Raw genomic sequence first — 22,520 nt, forward strand, 5'->3', positions numbered from 1 at the left:
GGCCCCCCCACACCATAAAGCACCACCGCCATGTTCATGATGGGGATGCCGCAGGACTCGTGGTGAACTAACTCACTAGTGCATCGGAAACTAGTTTTTGAGGAAAAACATTTACATTATTACAAAGCAAGGGCTCTCTAATTATGTTGCAGTTTGCATGTTGCAAAGGAGTTACGTACTTTTGCTTTTAATAAAGTAGTTTTGCGTTCATTCATAATGTCACAAAATGTGTAGAAAAGAATTTTATAGGGCTGAAGTTGGAAAAAAAAAAAGCCCAATAACACTTGTGTTTCAGTGTCATAAAACAATCAGTCCACTTGAGAAGCTCCAAGTTTACTACCGCATGTTTCTACTATTCACATGTTTTTTATTTATCTTGCAGGTGGTTCAGTTCAGCAGAGATGTGGTCCACTACAGTCTTTTCCTCTGACCGATGGGTTTGCACCTCTGTTTAAAATACCTCGTTGAAATCCTAACTCCAAAACTAATTCCATTTCCTGCATGAAAGCAATGTGAACTTTGAGCTGTGTACTATATACACCTGCCATTCTTTTTATAATCCAGAGATTACTGAATTATCTTCAGTAAGGAGCTCAGGCCCTGAATATAAAACATTATGAGCTCTGTCTGATAACAAGCGACTGTAAAATGAACACTTTGTTGGACAGATTTGATTTTGGACTTTTGTCCGTTTTTATTTTGCAAGTGTTGAGAAAAAAAATAATAAGGGACATTAAATGTATGTATTACAGTGAAGGTGGAAAGTTGTAAATAGTTCAGACATATATACAGTGCATCTGGAAAGTATTCACAGCGCTTCACTTTTTTCCACATTTTGTTATGTTACAGCCTTATTCCAAAATGGATTAAATTAAATTTTTCCCCTCAAAATTCTACACACAATATCCCATAATGACAATGTGAAATCATTTTTTTTTTTTTTAATTTTTGCAAATCTATTAAAAATCAAAAATATAATACGTACATAAGTATTCACAGCATTTGCTCAACACTTTGTTGAAGCACCTTTGGCAGAAATTACAGCCTCAAGTCTTTTTGAGTATGATTCTACAAGCTTAGCACCTATTCTTGGGCAGTTTCTCCCATTCTTCTTTGCAGGACCTCTCAAGCTCCATCAGGTTGGATGGGGAGCGTCGGTGCACAGCCATTTTCAGATCTCTCCAGAGATGTTCAACCGGGTTCAAAGCTCTGGCTGGGCCTCTCAAAGACATTCACAGAGTTGTCCCGAAGCCACTCCTTTGTTATCTTGGCTGTGTGCTTCAGGTCGTTGTCCTGTTGGAAGATGAACCTTCGCCCCAATCTGAGGTCCAGAGCGCTCTGGAGCAGGTTTTTATCAAGGATGTCTCTGTACATTGCTGCATTCATTTTCCCTCCATCCTGACTAGTCTCCCAGTTCCTGCCGCTGAAAATCATCCCCACAGCATGATGCTGCCACCACCATGCTTCACCGTAGAGATGGTATTGGCCAGGTGATGAGCGGTGCCTGGTTTCCTCCAAACATGACGCTTGGCATTCAGGCCAGAGAATTTAGTTTCTCGTGGTCTGACAGTCCTTCAGGTGCCTTTTGGTAAACTCCAGGCGGGCTGTCATGAGCCTTTTACTGAGGAGTGGCTTCCGTCTGGCCACTCTACCATACAGGCCTGCTTGGTGGAGTGCTGCAGAGATGGTTGTCCTTCTGGAAGGTTCTCCTCTCTTCACAGAGCAACACTGGAGCTCTGTCAGAGTGACCATCGGGTTCTTGGTCACCTCCCTGACTAAGGCCCTTCTCCCCCGATCGCTCAGTTTAGCCGGGCGGCCGACTCTAGGAAGAGTCCTGGTGGTTCCAAACTTCTTCCATTTACGGATGATGGAGGCCACTGTGCTCATTGGGACCTTCAATGCTGCAGAAATGTTTCTGTACCCTTCCCCAGATCTGTGCCTCGACACAATCCTGTCTCAGAGGTGTACAGACAATTCTTTGGACTTCAAGTCTTGGTTTGTGCTCTGACATGCACTGTCAACTGTGGGACCTTATATAGACAGGTGTGTGTCTTTCCAAATCATGTCCAATCAACTGAATTGACCACAGGTGGACTCCAATCAAGTTGTAGAAATATCTCAAGGATGATCAGTGGAAACAGGATGCACCTGAGCTCAATTTTGAGTGTCATGGCAAATGGTGTGAATACATGTGATTTCTTCGTTTTTGATTTTTAATAGATTTGCAAAAATTTCAAATTTTTTTATTTCACATTATCATTATGGGGTATTGTGTGTAGAATTTTGAGGGAAAATGAATTTAATCCATTTTGGAATAAGGCTGTAACATAACAAAATGTGGAAAAAGTGAAGCGCTGTGAATACTTTCCGGATGCACTGTAAATATCAAATGGGACAAAAAAGTTCGACAAGTTCTCTTTGCAGACATGGAAACTGATCTGAGGTCTGTTTTTAACATCAGTGGTGTTAGTTCTACTTGAATCACCATAGGTACAGTTTGATTATTTTTTTTCATCACAAAAGAACTATAACAGAGAAATGTGAGATCAGTTTACTATGAGACCTGCAGAGTAGCACTGACCCACCTTTTAGGCTAGCTAAATTCAAAGTAGAATTAATATTCATGCTCATCTTCAATCATCATGATCATCAGGATGATCAGATTTTGAAGGATTCTCATGGAATGAAAGACGCTCTTATTCCTAAAGGTTTCTTGGAGGTCATGGTAAACCACTTTGTGTTAACCGTTTGTGATAAGAAATATTCAGCTGGTCAAAGGAAGCTCAGTGGACCTACTTTTCCTTTAAATACACCAAACCCGCCCTGACGCATTTCTATAAGGAAGTTGCAGCAGTTTTGATGTTTTTTTTTTCATGAATGACTGGTTTGACCTTGACATCTTAATGGAGATGAAAACGCTTTCTGGTCTTCATCAGGGTGAAATGGGGTGACTGCACTGGGTAGTCTGGGCTGTGGAGTAACCCAGTAAAACCTTTCAGTGCTGCAGCCCTACTCACTGATGTCCTTTAGGTCCTTTACTCCACGCGCCTCTCCACCACTGTCAAGGTAGCTAAAACAAGCAATGCGACTTCCTGTACAAATCAGATTCCCTCATGTCATCTCCCTTTAGTGGATATTGTGGTATGTTTATGTGCAATGAAAGAAAATAACCATTAAATACAATTTGCTCTTTAAAAGTGACTAGATTCATCATTTTACCTCAGTTCTTTTGCTTGGCAAGATTATGGCATTAAACTGTACAATACAAAAATATTGCACAAAGTGGTGTATGCTACGGCATGCTTTGGTCAGTTTGTTTGGCCTTTGATCCAAATTAAAGGTTGAATTATGCAGGCTGTTAAATTGGTTACAACGATATTGTTTTTGACTTCAGACAGTTTAATCTAATAATGCTTGCTAAAATGTTGATCAGTTGATTTTTACTGTTTCTGAAATTAGCTTCCTCTCCTTGTATTTCAGATGTTGGATTTGAGTGCTAATAGACACTTCGTGTAAAAGACACAGCTAAATGTTGTGAGTATTCTGTAAATGTGGATCTAATCACTGCATGTAAACATAATCCTATGATGAGGACAGAGGATGAAAATCAGTGTGATTATCTTTCCCCTATCTGTCTAGTCAAGATTCAGGTAAATGTTGGGGCCATTATAGGCTCATGTAAGGATATAGGTCAGTGTTGACAGAAGTATAATTACAGATCATTTACAGATACAGGTATGTTTGATTCATAACTGATTACACACATTCGGATATGGTTCTATGTGTTCACACGTGTTATTTCATGAGACGGCACTTTACAAATATTATTTGGGGCTTTTTCTGTCAATGAATTGAATAATTGTGCTTGATTTGAATAAATATGTATAAAATAGTTTTAACAGTTGTTTTTAAATGTTGTAAAACAAGTCCAAGGTCAAAACATTTTTAATCACTGTGGATTTATAATTTAATTATTCAACATCATATTGGCTAGTTGAATCAACAACAATATATTTTTCAAGCTGATCATATATTGTATATTGTGGATAAATTACTAGCGGGAAAATAAAGGGAAAATATTTAAAAATCCAAATATTTCCTTGTGAAAACAATAAGATGTGGTAATGGTAGTATTTTTTTTTTTTAGTTTATTGCTTTAGTAGAAGATCGATAAAATGCAAAAACTAAAGTTTAAAAATAACATAAAATGATAGTAAAGGGCAGTCCTTTAGTAAATACACCGTAAATACTGTAAAATGGGATTTTATTTTGAAGCTGGAGCTACACTTCCGGTCTTGTCCTCCAGGTCGCCTACATCTTGACGTCGCTCCAGTAAAACCGTTATCATTCCATCAGAGGCACTTGACCGACACTCTGTCCACCTGTTCCGCCCTCCCAGCGACCGTGGAAAGGCGGGGTTTTTTTTGTTTGTTTGTTGTAAACACTCAACTAAAAAAAAAAAAGAAGTAAATAAAAATGGCAGGCAGCTTTTCAAGAATCCTGTCCTCCAAACGAAACATCGGGATCCTGTCGTTGGTGGGAGGCTCCGCGGTAACGGCTGGATTTCTGCTTCACCGGGAACATGTCAGCGCCGGAGTGCCTTCCCGCAGGAGGTACCCCGCCAGGTAACGATTCCCCGCCGGACCGGGTGTCCTTGATACGGCTTTACAAACACGTTTCACTCTATTATAGTGATTCATTTTTAGAAGTTTTTAATGTTACTTCAGTAGAAAACCTGTCATGTCATCACCACAATTTCTCCACGGGATTAAAAAACAACAACAATTGGGGTAACGTGAAGCTAATGGGGGGAGGAGAGGCGTGGAACATTAAAAAAAAAAAAAAAAAAAAAAAAAAAACGTTATTTATTTATTTTTGAATGTAAAAACGGTCTGCGACCAACCTTGTTACTTAGAAACGTATAATCTGTTTAATTCATTTCGCACTTTAATATGAAGTTACACCAGCAGAGAAAAAAAAAAAACCCAATGTGAATATGAATATTATCTCATTAGGGAACCATGAAGCACCGCAGCCCTTCCATTATTACAAATCTGTTGTCCGGCCTCTGGTGGGAAGTATTTTAATGTGCTGGATTTGGAGAGGAGTGAACGTGTGGAATATCTGCTATTTTTTATGTTTTGTTTTATCTTGTCTTATCTTTATCTGTCTTGGCCAGGTCTCCCTTGAAAAAGAGAATTTTAATCTCAATGGGACTCTCCTAGTTAAATAAAATCAAATAAAATCTTCCAAATTTAAGGCACAACACAAGAAGGAAAATGCAGTTGAGCATACTGCACGAACCCAACGCCCTTGTAAAATTGCAAATGAGCATAATGCACCTTTTATGGAAAGCTATGGGGAAAGCTTCATGCCTGATCTCGCTCATAACATAAATGGTACTCAGAGCTGCAGTATGTTTCCTTGTGGAGGGAACTAGAAGCTGACAAGAGATGAAACAGCCATAACGTATATGATCCTGTATATTGATACATGGATACGGTGCGGTGGGATTAGAGGACACCAAAAGGCAGAGGGGGCAAGGCTTACGTGCCCCAGGACAGCTTGCCTGCATTATAAAGCCCAAATACACAGATTCCTAAAACCTTATCTGCTGCTCAGATATAAAAACCTCGCCCGGTGTTATATAACAATCACACGCCGGTCACACCAAAGGAGCACCTGCAGAGTCAAGCAAAAAAAAAAAAATCTCACAATGACAATAGCTTGGCACTGTTTTGGTCATTGGTCTGTGGGCTCAGTCATTGCTCTAATTTATATTCTGTTTGGGTCAATGATAAAGCAGATCAAAAATATGTGCATCATGGTAATGCTGTTGGAGTCGAGATGGGAGAAGAAAAGCCTAAAACCTCTTTTTTTTAAATCAGAATATAGAAGCATAGATAATGGTATAAAAACACTATATACTAAACCTATATAGGATTAGGGTCTACACTGCATGTTTATTTGACTGCATCGCTCTGCATGACAGTTCATCACTGACCAGCTGTCCCTCCTTAAGGACAAATGAACTCTCAACAAGCAGTTTGTAGCCATTAAAAACCTGGTGAAAACCGACATGAATTTATAGTACACAGTATTATTGGAGCACATTCATAGTGATGCTATTAATAACAATGTGGCTGGCACACACGAGAAAACATTATGATTGGGGACACATTGTTTTATAGCAGCACTAATCACACTGTTAACAATCTTCACACATTGTGGGAGAACGTGAGTATTTGTTCCATTGTGTAAAAGATCAGCTAAGGCAGAAGTAAAGCACGAAGAAATGATGGTAGACCCAGCAAAAGAGACTTTAGCCCTGGCTCATTCACGGCACTAAATGTTATGCATACCCATAATCATCCCGAGTAATGCTTTGTCAAAGTACAGGACACAGTTTGAGTTCAAATGTCTTGGCCTTCCTTATCTTTTGACAGACAGCAGGAAAACAGGAACACATAAGCTACTAAGTCTGCGCTTCGTCTGCAGTTTTACTCCGTCAGGCCAAACAGAATTTCATTCCATCCTCAGCTTTGAGAGAATATATTGCTTGGATGGAAGCCAGTCTTTGACAGTGTTCCTTTTTATTTCTGTACTAGCCTGCCTGGAAGCCCAAATATACATCCAAGATAGAGCTGGATGGTCTTTAGTCTCTTTTTTTAGTAATTCAGCAGCATTTACTCAAATAACATAAATCTTATTCTGCATTCTCCATCAGCATTACGCTAAAGGCACTTTCATAATCTCATGAAGACTCAAACATTGGTTGAACTCCATGTCGTAGCCGTGCTGCCTGTCAACTTGCTTGGCCATTTTTAACAGTGCCAGTGTCACGTCCCCGTGTGTCTTACGTCATCTAAGTCAGTCAGTTGGCACCGTTTGTAGCAGGAAGTCTCGTTGGCAGAAGGTCGCAGGCCTAAAACGCCTGTTACCTGTGTACGTGCCGTGTGGAAAGTTCCTAGAGTGAGTCACTCATCCTGCACCTGTTCCAAGGGCACAGCTCCACAGTTAACCTGCACCCACACTGCAAAAAAAACCCATCCGCTCTCAAAGATCAATGCAGCAATATGTTATCTTGTATTTGTATTTGTACAGTGCGGAGTACCCTGACCTGCGCAAACACAACAACTGCATGGCTAGTCACCTGACACCTGCCATCTACGCCAAGCTGTGTGATAAGACCACTCCCAACGGTTACACACTGGACGAAGCCATCCAAACAGGTGTGGACAACCCCGGGCACCCCTTCATCAAGACCGTCGGCATGGTAGTAGGAGACGAGGAGTCTTATGAGGTCAGACATCACTGCACCTTTTCACATGAACGTTTCTCGCTATTGGGTGAAAGGAAGGAAGCTGTGCAGCTCCATGTGTGTTTCACAAGAGCCATGGTGGTTCTCAGACTCTCCAGGCCTCCAGTTGGAGTTTGCCATGAAAATGACATTGTAAATGAAAGTACTGGAAAGTTGAAATTGGACCTGACATAAGAAATAGACATTTCCAGTTCCTTTCTAACTTTCTCACACTTTCAAAACTATTTGAACATTGATAGAAACACCTACATTTTCAGAAATGATGCATGAAATGTTTTCGTGCAAACCACATCGTCGTATTTTGTAACCTATCCTCCCTGTCCTGTTTCACAGGAAGGAGTATTACAGCACCAGAGAGGCAGGATTTTAAGCGAGGACACCTCTTTTGGGATCTCTCAGTGTCTAACTATAATGAGGATCCATCTGCATTTCCATTTTAATTTCCTATTTAATTTAGGGGCCACAAAAATACCTTGGACCTCTAATGGGAGTCAGTGTGTTTTTTTTTTAACCTGGTATTAACTATGAAGTGGGAGAACCAATCTGAGTGAGTGTTAGGGTTGCAGACAGGTCAAGGCTCATCCATTTACATTCTATCTGTCTGAGCTGTGCTAAAACACCCTTTTCTTTGGTTATGATATAAATGTTCATCATACGGTATCTGTAAAATGTAATGCAGTGTATGAGTCACCCCTACTCCCTGCTGTTACTGTATGCGTGGGTCTTTCTTTTGATTGGTCATAAGGACGTTGTATTACAGCTTTTGCAAACTAAAATAGTTGTGAAAATACAGTTAAGGGTAAAAAATGTCCATTTTACTTCATTTCAATGCTGTGAAGTGTGCAAAAAGCAAAGATGTTGGAACACTTTCTCAAATGACTGTATATAGACTAAACTATACTGCATATGTTTGAGAGTGTATTTTTCTGACAAGTTTTTCTTGGTTTCCTGCTTTTTTTGGGGCATTTTTTGATCTACATCCATGTTATTGTCACCAACTTGTTAATTTGATTTTAAAAAGTTGGATACATATACTAAATCTACAAAATATCAGGGACACTTACCTTTCTTATGGGTAATATTGATACGTTTAATCCTGTAATTGTATCAATTCCCTCATTGTTCTTCTAAATCTATACCAATCAACAAGATGGAGAGAAGAAACAAAAATAAAGAGAAACCAATGAGCCAGATGATTTTTAAATTTTAACTGAACTATAACATGTAGAAGATGTAGCCTGTTTGAAATCTATACTGAAAAAGTGTCATAAGATTTAAATGGATAATTACAGTGCCTGTAAAAACTTTGTTAAATCGGTCTTCCTCTGCCCTCTTGAAAGCCTGTGTGGACGTCCAGAGTCCAGAACACGCATCAAAGTCTTACAAGTCATCATTCTTTGACTGTGCGACTTTTTCAGGTATTTGCAGACCTGCTGGATCCTATCATCAAAGAGAGGCACAATGGCTACGACCCCTGCAACATGACGCACCACACCGACCTGGACGCCAGCAAGGTACTCTCACTGACCACACAGCTCTTCTTGTCGGAGGATTGTTTTACTCTGTCGGTAGATGACCTGGCTGCAACGGTTTGAAAATAACATACAATAAACACATCTTGAGTTAAAATTGTAATGCTTCGTCTATTGGGTGTTGTTTGTGTAAGTTAGCAGGCGAGCTTACTAGATAACCAGTGTAGCTGTACATACATACTGTATGTTGGTATCACCAGTCGCAGTGCTAACATTGAGAAAAATAAGTACAACCGTAAGATTTTTTTCTTCTTTTATTTACTTATTTATTCACTGGGCTTTTTTTTTTTTTGCATCGCTTCACACTGTGTGATTTACCTCAACCAGGGGAATTAACTGAGTTTCCAGCGAACCTCCGTCTGTATTTTTAGATCAAAAGAGATCAGAGATATGATAACACATTGAATGTCTTTGTTTCAGATCAATTCGGGTCACTTGGATGAGCGTTACGTCCTGTCGTCCAGGGTGAGGACGGGCCGCAGTATCCGGGGGCTGAGCCTGCCCCCCGCCTGCACCCGGGCAGAGCGCAGGGAGGTGGAGAGGGTGGTGGTGGACGCCCTCGCCGGCCTGAAGGGTGACCTGGCCGGGAGGTACTACAGTCTCACCCAAATGACAGACAAGGAGCAGCAACAGCTCATTGATGTGAGTAGTGCAAAGGTGCTTCTGTATATTGTTTAGATATAAAGAGGCTATGGGCCACCTTTGACTTGCTGTGCTACATAAGACAATATTCTCACTGTTTTTCCAAGAGGAATTGTTTGGAAAACATATTTTTCGCAAACATTGTGGATTGTTGGATTAAATATGTTTAGCCCTCGGTGGGTGTGGTTACAATTTCCAATTCCAATAAGACCTAGCAGAGGGGGGGAAAAAAAGAGTTGCAGACCATTTTATGACATACAAACAGTAATGGGTGTGTCAGAGCTGCAATGATATTTTTATTCTCAACTATAATAAAGATCAACCATTTCATTGAAATTTAGTTGATGTGCATCTTACTATGAGAAGTTTTAGTAAGAACACTTGGTCTGCGGTTAGGGTCAGGCTTGGTTTATGTTAAGGTTAAGGTCAGGCTTGAGTTATGTTAAGGTTAAGGTCAGGCTTGGATTATTTTAAGCTTAGGGTCAGGAGGCTTGGGTTATTGTTGGAAAAATTACTCAGAGGCTTGGTTCAAAATCAAACATATCGGACATTTATTCTTGCAAGAAGGAGCAACCACATGCACCCTCAAAGAGAGGTGTCCAGCAGTGCTCCCCCCAGCAGTGCTCTACGTCACTCCTCCGTAGGGCAGCTTTTATACAGTGTGACAAACAGTTGACAGTCACCCCCATTCTCTTTGTATCTGCTTATGTATGGTAATACTGAGTTGGTTGTAGGTCACAAGATAAGGACACAGGGGAGTCGTCAATTAGATGCGGAAAGTAAAACAAAAAGGAATCACTTGCAAATAAGAGAGAAAACAAAAGAAACTTTTCGGAGCCTGCTTGACAAGAGACTTTCCGGAGCCACAATGCAAACAAGAGAAAGAGACAAATCTTTTTTTTCTATCAGTTATGTTAAGGTTAGGGTCAGGCTTGAGTTATGTTAAGGTTAGGGTCAGGCTTGAGTTATGTTAAGGTTAGGGTCAGGCTTGAGTTATGTTAAGGTTAGGGTCAGGCTTGAGTTATGTTAAGGTTAGGGTCAGGCTTGAGTTATGTTAAGGTTAGGGTCAGGCTTGGATTATGTTAAGTTTAGGTTCATGCTAAGGCAAGTAGTGGCTGTGGCTTGAGTGATTCTAAAGGAAATGAATGTAAGTCAGTGTAATGCACACCGAAGTGACGGAAACATTGTTCTCTTGTCTCAATGAGTCTGCATATCTGACCAATACTGTCCACTCTAAGTGACATCTGTTTTCTGTATTCACACCAGGACCACTTCTTGTTTGACAAACCTGTGTCCCCCCTCCTGACGTGTTCAGGCATGGCTCGTGACTGGCCAGATGCCCGCGGAATTTGGTAAGTGGATAATGAAGTAGGAGTTTCTGGCTGGTAGGCAAAACTTATTTATGGCATTGTTCATTCAATAGAATTAGGGATTGTGATCCAAAATGTCATCATAAGAGTTCCTGTGTTTTTCACTGCATTTCAGAGACAGTCAAAGTCTAAATATATATATATTTTTTTCTCTGTTTAAGGGCCAATTACGATATCTCTTTTATTCCATTTTAAAATCTGGACAACCAGTAATTGATATTGTTGGTACAATTTGCCAGTTCGTTTATTGGATTAGGAACATAATAAAATAATATTAGATTATATTTTCTTGTGTTGCCTAATGGCAGCATGTCCAATTTAAAAAGAACAGATCTAAGAATTGGCCTGCATGGAGCTCCTGAGAAAAATTGTATTTCAATCGATAAGAACATTTGTAATTGATAAATATGAGCTTGTGTAAACAGTGAGAAACAGAACCGGATTCTGAATCTTGAACAATCGGGTTATATTTTATATATGCTTTAAAAATAGACAAAGGAGAAAAAAAAGGTTGCAAATTGGGTTGTAATAACTAATTACAAATGGATACATTGGCTGTTTATTATACTGTGTATTTTCTTAAATGTAACACAAACTTTCTGAATGATAGCTTAAAATGCCAAAAGCGGATTTTGTCGATCATTACTGACATTGATTTAACGTCCCTCTGCATGTGAGCTTCAAGTGCTGCATCTGAATGAGTATTTTCCACAGCGAAAACTCAGGATGTTACCTTTAAATGCATAATGTGATTGGTTGATGGCTTTACTTGCTGTGCGAAATCTCAGAAAAATCGACCTCCTTCCGAAAAGAAAAAAAAGTATTTTTTTTTTAACCGCGCAATATTCACTCTCTGTGTGAAAGTACTCCTGACAAAAACAACAGTTCAAACAATATATTGACGCACGAATTAATTATTCCCCCAATGCGCAGAGGATTTTATTCTTGTATTTTGACAAAGTCACATTTCGTTAGATCTACAACCATTTTTCAGGAATTGTTTTTCCTCCATTGCTCGAGACTTCAATTCTAAATACAGTTTCATTTTAAAGATATTTCATGAAGTTGCCGTGGCCGCACCAGTAATTTTGTTGCTGAGCTCTGGCGGAGGTGTATTAGCAATGGAGACAATGCTCCCTCAGCATTGAGTTTCAGCGTGTACCCAGGAATAACCCAATGAAACGTGTCAGCCAGCCAAAATCAATCACCAGCCTTCCCCCCGCCAGCCCTATCAGCCATCCTCGCCTCTCTTCTCCTTAATAATTCACCTTCACTTCGTCCCTCCGTCATCTCTTCTTTCGGGTGTACTGGGCAGCGTTCTCTTCTCCTGGCTCTTGCTCCCCTCTCTCCTTTCCTTTTTTTTTCGCTGGCCTTATGTTCTGCTCTGCTTTCTCCCATTTTTTGCTGCTCAACCCTCTCTCTTCTACCGGTCCTTTTTTGTTTTTCCTCCTCCCTCCTGCTCTTTGTCGTAGTGCTTTAAGTATGCTGCTCTACTGTATTTTCCTTCTTTCTCCCCGACCTGCTGCCTCCACTCTTAATAAGTATCTGACAATAGCAAGGAGGTCAGTGGGGACAAAAGCCTCTTTAGTGGCTGTGAGGGACTTTCTGTGTTGACTTTAACATTCAAACAGTCATGTGTAGAATTTCATTAGGATTCACCCTCTAGAGACCGTTAGTGTCCTTATTCCGATAGTTTTTGAAAATCCTCAGGTTGGACCATCATGTTGCACTAGTGGACTGACAGATGGATCTGTGGAGTCATCCCTACATTCCAAAAAGTAAAAATATCAATACAAATATACACATTTCTCTAAGAACTGAAAGTTTGTTTTCTATTTTGCTGACAAATCCAACAGGTTTGAATTCTGTTCTCTGTTTAATAAGTCTAGTTTCTTTATGTAATCAGTACCAGATTACAGTCCTTGACAATTCAACATAAATGACCTGCTGCTGAAACAAGAATTATCATGCATAAAAAACACAACGTGGCAGACAGATAATTCAAACCAACAGGAATCAGTACTTTATAACTCATTAGAAGTTCCCTCTGTGCAGGCACAACAACCAGAAGACATTCCTGATTTGGGTCAATGAGGAGGATCACACCAGGGTCATATCCATGGAGAAGGGAGGCAACATGAAGAGTGTCTTTGAGAGGTTCTGCAAAGGCCTGAAGGAGGTAAGACTGTGTTTGTGAGTGTGAGTCAATTATTTAAGATTGTTTGAGAGAAAAAAAAAAAAAAAAAGCTTTTCACTCTTATCTGTGTGTCATTTTTGTGTCAATGCATTTCTGGATTTCACACATGAACCTGGAGTGTAAAGAGTCAACTCCAACCAGTCTGATGTGCAGCCTGAGGTTGTCTGTACATGATTTGATAATAGTGGACTTATGGGCTGCTGCATTTAGATGGCTGTATGGATTTAATAGACCAATGGGGAGGAAATTGATGCCGTCTAAAAGCTTTTCTACAGAGAATGCTTACAAAAGCAAAAGAATGCTTCCACTAGTAGACGGACACACAAAAACACACTGTCCAAACATAGCAATACAAACACAAATTATTTATCCAAGCAGTCCAAGTTCCTCATTAGATAAAGAGCAAAAGACAAGCAATACAACATCTGCTGCTGCAGTGTTGCACAAATTTAGTGCGACAACCCTAAACATCACTCCTCAGTGCTACGTTACCGTTGGTTTATGTGTCTTCCACTCCCACCAGAGATCTTTTAAGAGTCCTAATCATGAACAACTCTCCATTCTGTCCTTCTCAGCTATGAAATATATGAAATGATTCTCTCCCTCTCAGGTGGAGCATCTGATCCAGGAGAGAGGATGGGAGTTCATGTGGAACGAGAGGCTTGGCTACATCCTCACTTGCCCCTCCAACCTGGGCACAGGCCTCAGGGCGGGAGTCCACGTTAAACTGCCCCGGCTGGGGAAGGTAACACAATAGTTGCAATGGAACTTAAGTACATAAAAGGTGATCATTTATGTTGCTGTTCTGTTTGTGCCACATCTGGATAGACCCAAAAACAGAGCATCTGGATGGCTTTAAAAAAAGTATTAAACTATCAGATTAAAAACCTCATAAGGCATTAAACTACCTCATTGAGTGACTCTGTTATTTATTATTGTCTGCAGTAAAGACCCAAAAGGGACGGGCTGCAGTCAGTTTTGTTTCCTAATGTTCTGTCATGTTTTTGGACATATATGCATGTGATTTACAAGATTTGCCCTGTTTATGGTTCTCACAAGATGACAAACAGGTTTTCTTTCCATCGCATTATACACCACTTAATATTGAATTACCTTTCCCAAGCTTTTATGGTCATTATCACCTGGAAATCATCTGTTGATTAGATTTGTATCTATTAAACATTGGTGTAAATGTGGTTGTGAATTCAAAATGTCTGTAAGGTACCTGCAGATACCTAAAATACATAAATATATATAATAAACTCACTTAGTGATATGGTAATTAAAGTGCTTTGAACCTCTCTCGAACAACCGTTCTCCCTTTCCTCCCAGGATCCCCGCTTCAGTAAGATCCTGGAAAACCTGCGTCTGCAGAAGCGAGGGACGGGTGGCGTGGACACGGCTGCTGTGGGGGGGGTGTTCGACATCTCCAACCTCGACCGCCTGGGACAGTCTGAGGTAAAAACATGGGTAGAAAAGAACATGGGAGCTAAGTAAAGTCTCTACCTTTCATCAGCAGAGAAAAGCATTCACCTGCCAAACTGTTCGACCGGAGTTCTTTATGAGCCCCAAAACATGCGCGTCCGTCGTCGGTGTGAATGTGTTGAAGGAACGTCGCCTGCATTCTCCATCAATCCTCCTTGAGTAAACAAAGGGTCAATAGAGGGAGTATTTATTGCATCAGTGGAGCATTTTAAAGAGATTTTCAAAGTTAAAGCTTTACCAAGTTACCTTCAAGGAATTATGAATGTGTCAGACAGCAGATTAAATTCAGCCGTTGCTTTTTGAGAGGAGCGGAGATCCAGGCTGGACACGTAATCCGTCTTTCTACGTCCTTGGTCATGCTGTCAGGCCTGTGAGACAGAGTCATACAGGACAATGGAGCAGTTCTCTATTGTTGTGAGTGGTTGCATATTTTATTCTGATTACATGGAGAGTGGAGATGGCTTGTCATTGTTTCTTGGTGGAGTGCAGTGTACAAACTTGCATTCAATATGGTGCAAGTTGAAAATCACTCATCTAATTTTCTTCCTGTTATATAACCTCATCTGACTCTGTTGTGAAACCGATGATCCCTCAGGAGAGAAGCTCTCTCAGGGTGGCGTCAGTAAGTTAAGGAATGGAGATGGAGGGATGAGAGAGCTAAGAAGAGTTGGAGCAAAAAGCAGGAGGACAATAAGGGATTGTTCCTCTTTTAGCCAATCTGAACAGATACAGTTACTATACATGTACAGTAATATGCAAAGGTTTGAGACAAATTACAGTGAGGATGCTTTTATGTAACATAATATAAATACTTTTTTTTTAGTTATCAGGCAATGCTAAAGTGCTGCAACAGAAAAAACTAAATCGGATCGGTATTTGCTGTGACTCTCCGCCACCTTTTACCAGCACCGGTTCTCTGAGGAAAGTGCTTTGAGTCTTTGCACGGCTCTGCACTTTATGGGCAGAAGACGAATCTTGAAAAATACTTTTTTTGATGACTTTTCACTCAGTTTTCACTTTAATCAAGATTAATTTGTGCATCAAAATATACAATGCAAAGCAAAAAGATAAATATATAATCTACCTCAGTCCACTAGCTTCTGCCACCTTCCAAGTTGTTGGCTGAGCTGCGATATATATATATATATATATCCTGTATCTCACACATTAACCTGGAACTAAATGCCTACAGAATGATCAACCACAAAATCATTTTTAGGTACATAAGATTATATGCATCTTCATCTATGAGAATTTATAAACAATTCTGGGTTTTGTTGTGGATCAGACTGTGTAACTGTAGAAATGTTTTTAGCGAACACACCCGGTGTTGTTGTGTGTCACTTGGCGGTAAGCTGTATTTCTGACCATAGCTCGGAGAAGGTATTCCTCAACAAGGTTGTCAGCCTGTAGTTGATGCTGTCTCACAGGTCAGTTAAGAGTGCAGGCTGCTTGTATTTATCTCAGGCAGACTCACAAATATTGTCCATATTTATTTATATCATACAAGGGTTTGTTCAGGGCTTCAAACTGCTCTGCATCTCCAGACACTAACAGCGAGCACTGTTACCTGTACCTGAAATCGGGATTAAAAGTTCGAATATGTTTTAAAACACATTAAAAAAAAAATACTCTGCTTTGAATAATACTTTGTGTCTTCTATGACTTTTCCATTAAAAGAAAAAAAAAAAAAAAAAAAGTTGCCATGTTAAAGTTGTTAAAATTACATTCATTTATCATTTTTTTTCTCAGCCATTAATAGATAATAAGACTAAATTGTGACGTGTTCCTCCCTCAGGTCCAGCTGGTGCAGACAGTGGTCGATGGCATCAACTACCTGGTTGAGTGTGAGAAGAAACTGGAGAAAGGCCAGGACATCAAGGTGCCCCCACCCATCAAGATTTTCAAGTAGACACTGATCCCTCCTCTCCCCACACACACCTCCGGGCACACACACCTGCACAAACACCCCACTCTGTGCCCATAGATATTACAATTATCTATGTTAATCCCTCATTTGTTCCTACTACTTATCTACTCACCCCTTCTCACCCCACAATATACCTCTCTATAATATAATCTGCATATATTATACGTATCTATCCGGCCCAGTCAGTCTCAGAATACTGCATTGAGTTTCAGTGTGTTAAACCCAATGCAGTAAATTACAACCTCGCTCTAAGCTCAAATTCAAGCCTTGCACTAAAGTGGCCGCATAGATTAATAAGGACGCACAAATTGTGGAGCTGTTGTAATGGAGCAAAGATTATTGCCTCTGCATGGCCAAACAACATCTATTCCTCTGCTGGAACCCTCCCTGAGCCCACCAAACCCAGCGATACTCCGTCCCTCCCTGCTGCATGTCTCCTCCCCTCATTCCTGTGTTGGTTGGTCATGCCTACTATCTGGTGCTTGTGTAGTCCCATCCATTTGTACTCACCGTTGTGGATTGTGTGTACTCAGTTTTCTTTTCACCATTTCGAGTGGATTTGAATGTAGATTAACAGTTTAAGTCTGAAGAGACTTGCGTTCTCTGGTTGATTTGTGTGTTCGGTGACACGCTGGTGTTGGATTCTAATGTTCTAACCCACTGGCCTGGTTGGGCTCCGTTCTGTAAGCTACTGAAGCAATATCATTTGAGCTCACAACTGAATGTCACATTGTTATGTCTTTTATTAAAGAAATCATCTATTTAACAGTAACCTCCTTCTCCTTGGTCTCATATTTGTTGATGGAGTTTTGCTTTTCTTCATGAATTAGACAGAATTTTTGGGGGTTTCTGAATGGATTTTGAACAAATATAAAGCCCAAGCTTCAAGTAACTATGGTAACTAAGCTTGCAGGTCATGATTGCGATCAGCGTGGTTGCATAGTGCCATGTGACAATGTTTCATAAGCGGCACAACAAAACTGTATTGTAGCCTGAAAGGCTGGTACACGGGCTTCTTGGTCTCACGTGGAGCAGAGACCTGGAAATCTGGAAATTGTCCGAATTACTTTACTTCGTTAAGAGTTTCAGGTCCCCGACTTACCGCCAAAGCAGTCTGTGTGGAAATCAGTGTTAAAGGATGAGGCCAGTGATAGTGTATATTTTTCTTGTTCTGCAGTTTCAATCCAACATTCACTATCATGCTGTCAAGTACAATGACCAGCATTCGAAAATCCCTTCAAATAGTCCCCAACACATAAACCAGTTACTCCTGTCCTACGTTTGCAAAAGACGAAGAGCGCCTTGACGTTTCAGGTCGTTATTAAATCGGTTTTTAATTAGCTTTTTCGTTTGTTTTCAGGTCATCCGTCTGTCCGTCATATTTTCGTTCTGCCCCGCGCGAGTTTCTCCAAATTTGGCAGAAACGCTCACTTGAACTCCAGGATGAACTGATTCAATTTGGGGGTCGAAAGTTACGTGACCCTACAAAACACATTAGTTCCCACGAATTGAAGCATTCAATCACCTTTATTGCCGCAAAGGAACACGTGTAAAGATTCCGTTAAAATCTTCTAAATATATTATACGAGTATACGATATCTACAATATGTCTAGTTTTTGACAATAACAAAAATATATCAAATTGAAAAGAAAACCTTATTCTTTAAGCTCCGCAAGGAGCCACTGTTTCTTCAGACTCTGATCACATGTGTGGCGCAAACACTCAACCACAGCAACAGAAAACGCTCCATGAATTTGAACTTGTGTGTGAACACGAACTTGAATACGAGTCCCTCTTTGATTTAAAAGTGCGCGTGAAGACACCAGTGTTTTCTCTGCAGCGCAGGAAATGTGTAACAAGTTCTTTGTCCCGTCGTGAATGAATGGATATTTATTTTCTCTGGTGACGAAACAGGCCACAAGTTTTTCCAGTGATTTTGGTCTGGACGCTGACAGCACAACAAGGCGCTCAGTGTTCTTGAGGAGACACAGTTCAGATGTCAAGTGTAGGTGTAGCAAGGCTTGAGGAATCTGCTTCTCTCTCTTCAAGGATTTCGAGGAAGATTTCTGATGTCCTGAATACACACACACACTTCCTCCCCCTCCTCTTCCTCCTTCGCTCTCTGTCTCACACGGTAGTCAGAGCGTGTCACCAGCAAAACGCTGCAGACGACTCCGCGCCTCTCCTCCTTGTTCCAGATATGGCTGAGGAGAACTCTGGTTGCCATGGCAACCACTTCGCAGAGGCAACGGGGCTCCGATAGGGGAGGGAATGAGGCTCTGTGGGTAACAGAAGACAAATCTCAAGATGAGCGCTGCACAGCCAGAAACACAATACATGGTCCCCCGGATAAACGGATGTCACAACACTATAACAGACTGCTGCAGCCCAGATGTTGTTGTAGCCTAAACACGAACACACTTTGACCACTGCTGCAACGACATTGACCCTCAGCTTCTCATCTTCTCAAGTGGATGCTCAAAACTCATTTAGTCTCGAAATCATTTCCATCTAATTCTGCTGTTTCCATCTCAGCTGTGCGTTTACAGTAAACAGGTGCTGGTCTGAGAGAAAGGCAGCTGTGCTGTAAAGGATTAGCGCAGCTCGCCAGTCGACCGTTGATCTGCAAGTGCGAGCCACCGAGAGGAGGGGACTTTATGAGGCCCTGCAGGCCTGTTTGATAACCAAAGTTTACAAGAATAAAGAAGGGAATACTGACACACACACACACACACACACACACACACACACACACTGCGTTTGTAGATTTATATCCAGTAGTTATTTGGATTAGAATAATGGAAGTCAGTGTATTAAAAATCATGTAAATATATGTTTTTTTCAGTTCTGTGAATGGAAAGGTTAACAAGGAGGGAAAATAATGCATACTGAATGCACAGTGTACAATGAAGACTCCATAATACTATGTGAAAAAATATTAGGCTGCATTACTACATTTTTATCAACCTGATCATTTTCTTTTATCTCGTGAGTAAAGAGCAGCGTTATCTTCTACTTTATCTGTCTTATTGTAGTCTAAATATGAACATCTGCTTACCTAAAATAAAAGCAGAGTGCTCTGTAATATCATCGGGCATTCTCTATGTCTTCATTTAAAATGTGGCATATTAGAAGTTTGAGTTTTTATGCAAATCTAATTTAGTTCACCAAATTTCACTTTTCAGAGTTTTTATATCTTATTTTTTTCAGGATTTCCCTACCAGTCTAGCTGTATTTGTTTTGAGGAAATATTGGTACCTGACAGAATTTGGATTACATTCACATTTGCACTTTTAAGTGCATCTATTAACTTTTTGCTGTAACTGCAGTTTTTGAAGAAGAGAAACAGGACTCTAAGTGAAACAACAAAATAGCAACTTCGGTGTTATATGACTTAAAATGACTCATGTGCATTCATGTAACACTGTTTCAATATAGGTCGATTTTTTTACAGCAGCTTACCATGATGAGAGTGCTGCCACCTTAATATATTCAATCTGTACGCCAGTAAATGAGGAACGTTATGTGCTATCATAGGGCTCCCTCTGCTGGCACGATGATATAACTGCAGCTTTATGAAGAAGGAAAAAGCTTTACAAATCCAGCCGGAAAAAGCAGGTCCCTGTATGTCAATAATAAGAACACTTTGTCATTTAAACCAGACAAACTAGATTTCGACAGGAGGCCCTTCTACAGGCCTCAAGATTGAGTGATAATGCAGTTCTCCCGCTGGTTTGTATTGGACTTAAATTAGGTTGATCCCATTACCAAAAATCATGCCTGCATTGTTAAGGTGATAAATCCAGCTGTAATCATGGCAGACACAGGTTGTAATTGCTTGTCCTCATTTTACAGCACACTCATCCACTCATGCTCTCATTTGGGCCATTTGATTGAACTTCATAATAACAGTCTCTTTAAAGTGTTAAAACAGCGTTGCAGCTTTTCCTTCAAGCAGTCAAAGAACTGAGGAAAGTGGACAGACGTACAGTAAAACCAATAGAAACCAATAAGATAAAGACAGCTCATTTTCTGAAACGTGTTTGTCACATCACCAATGGCTCCAGCACACTATAAATCCTTAGGGCTTTGGTTTTTCCACAACAAACACGTGGCATAGAGACCCTGGAAACGTCCACATGGGCAGGACGAGCAGTGTGTTTGACCTTTTCTCTGCCATCTGCGCCCGTCTGTACAAGACACAAGAGCAGAAGAGTGGTCACGAGCAGTGCTGACAGCTTGAGCTAAAGTTTTTGGAGATATATTTGAAGATAGGGGTTGCAGGAACTTTACCACAACAAGTTGATTATTTGCTCGACAGAAAATTAATTTGCAGTTATTTTGATAATGGATTATTTTTTTGAGTCATTTTTCAAGCACAAATGCCAAGCTTTGTCTGGTTCCCACTTCTCAATTGTTAACATTTGATGCTTTTCTTTGTCCTTTAATTCTAGTAAATAGAATATCTATGTTTCATAGACTAAATTATCAATCTGGAAAATAACAGCAGATTAATTATTGCGAAACATGATACAACCCCATTTCCAAAAAAGCTGAAACGCTGTGTAATGTAAAATGTAAATAAAGTCAAAATGCAATGATTTGCAAAACAGGTAAATCCCTATTTAATAGAAATTCAACCAAAAACAACATATCTAATGCTGAAACTGAGAAATTTTACTGTTTTTTTGGATATGCTCATTTTAAATTTTATGCCAACAACATGTTTCAAAAAGGTTGGGAGCGGGGCATGTTTACTGCTGTGGTGCATCACCTCTTCTTTTAACAACACTCTGTAAATGTCTGGGAACTGAGGAGACCAGTTGTTGGAGTTTTGAAAGTGAAATGTTGTCCCCTTCTTGCCTGATAAAGGATTTTAGCTGCTCAACAGTTCAGGGTCCCCTCTGATGTATTGTTTGTTTAATGATACACCAGATGTTTTCAATGGGTGACAGGTCTGGACTGCAGGAAGGCCAGTTCAGCACCTGAACTCTCCTACTACGGAGCCATGCTGTTGTAAAACTGTATGTGATTTGGCATTGTTTTGCTGAAATAAGCAAGGCCTTCCTTGAAAGAGACGTTGTCTGGGTGGCAGCATTTGTTGTTCCAAAACCTGTACACAATATTCAGTAATAATGGTTCCTTCCCAGATGTGCAAGCCACTCATGCCATGTGCACTAATGTATCCCTGTACCATCATGGATGCTGGCTTTTTAACTGAGCGCTGATAACAAGCCAGATGGTCCCTCTCCTCTTTAGCCCGGAGGTATGCAGACTCCATGATTTCCAAAAATAATTTTATATTTTGACTTATCAGACGACAGGACAGTTTTCCACTTTGCCTCACCCTGACAGAAAAAGCAAGGGTTTCCCATGTTTTTCACATGGGACACTGGTGATCACTATGACAGATCTTTACCACATGGTGCAACATATGGTAACGTGGGGAAAATATGAGGGAAAGTTTATACATGGGAATATACATGGGCTTCACACATTACACCATGAAAATGTTCCAAAACCCTGTTTCCCATGGGCAAAATCAAATGCACAATCACATGTGTATGTGGTCATATGTGATCGCATGAAGTTTTGGCACGTGAGAAATTCGTGTGCTTTGTCTGTAAGGGTGATGTCGGGTGCAACAATGTGTCTACAGAAAATGGTTTTCGGATGTGTTTCTGAGCCCATGGGGTGATTTCCACTGCACTTTTGTATCTGTTTTTAATGCAGTGGCGCCTGACGGCCCAAAGATCTCTTCGGCCTTATCCCTTTCGTTCAGATATTTCTCTGGATTCTCTGAATCTTTCACTGATATTATGTGCCATAGATGATGAAATGCCCAAATTATTTCCAAATTTACGTTGAGGAACATTGTTCTTGTTGCACTATTTGCCCACAGAGTCATTCCCAGAGTGGTGAACCTCTCCCCATCTTCACTGCTGAGAGTCTCTGCCTCTCTGGGATGCTCTTTTTATACTCAATCATGTTAACGCCCATTTGTTTTTTAGTTTAGATGTTCCACCAGATATTTATTTTGGC

General features: G+C 40.4%; 1 protein-coding gene across 1 annotated transcript; it reads left to right on the top strand.

The window, feature by feature from the left end:
• The first annotated feature begins 4,331 nt into the window (after positions 1-4,331).
• On the top strand, positions 4,332-17,249 carry LOC138206065 (creatine kinase U-type, mitochondrial-like). The gene is made up of 9 exons (XM_069162535.1): positions 4,332-4,625; positions 7,105-7,303; positions 8,740-8,835; positions 9,274-9,495; positions 10,762-10,847; positions 12,921-13,044; positions 13,673-13,807; positions 14,395-14,520; positions 16,346-17,249. The coding sequence occupies exons 1-9, from the start codon at positions 4,477-4,479 to the stop codon at positions 16,457-16,459; spliced, it is 1,251 nt and encodes a 416-aa protein (XP_069018636.1). The 5' UTR covers positions 4,332-4,476; the 3' UTR covers positions 16,460-17,249.
• Positions 17,250-22,520: the final 5,271 nt, after the last annotated feature.

This window comes from Embiotoca jacksoni, unplaced genomic scaffold (assembly GCF_022577435.1).
Source record: "Embiotoca jacksoni isolate LCO1_2020_lvr unplaced genomic scaffold, fEmbJac1.0.p SCAF_3, whole genome shotgun sequence".
Taxonomy (NCBI): Eukaryota; Metazoa; Chordata; class Actinopteri; family Embiotocidae; genus Embiotoca; species Embiotoca jacksoni.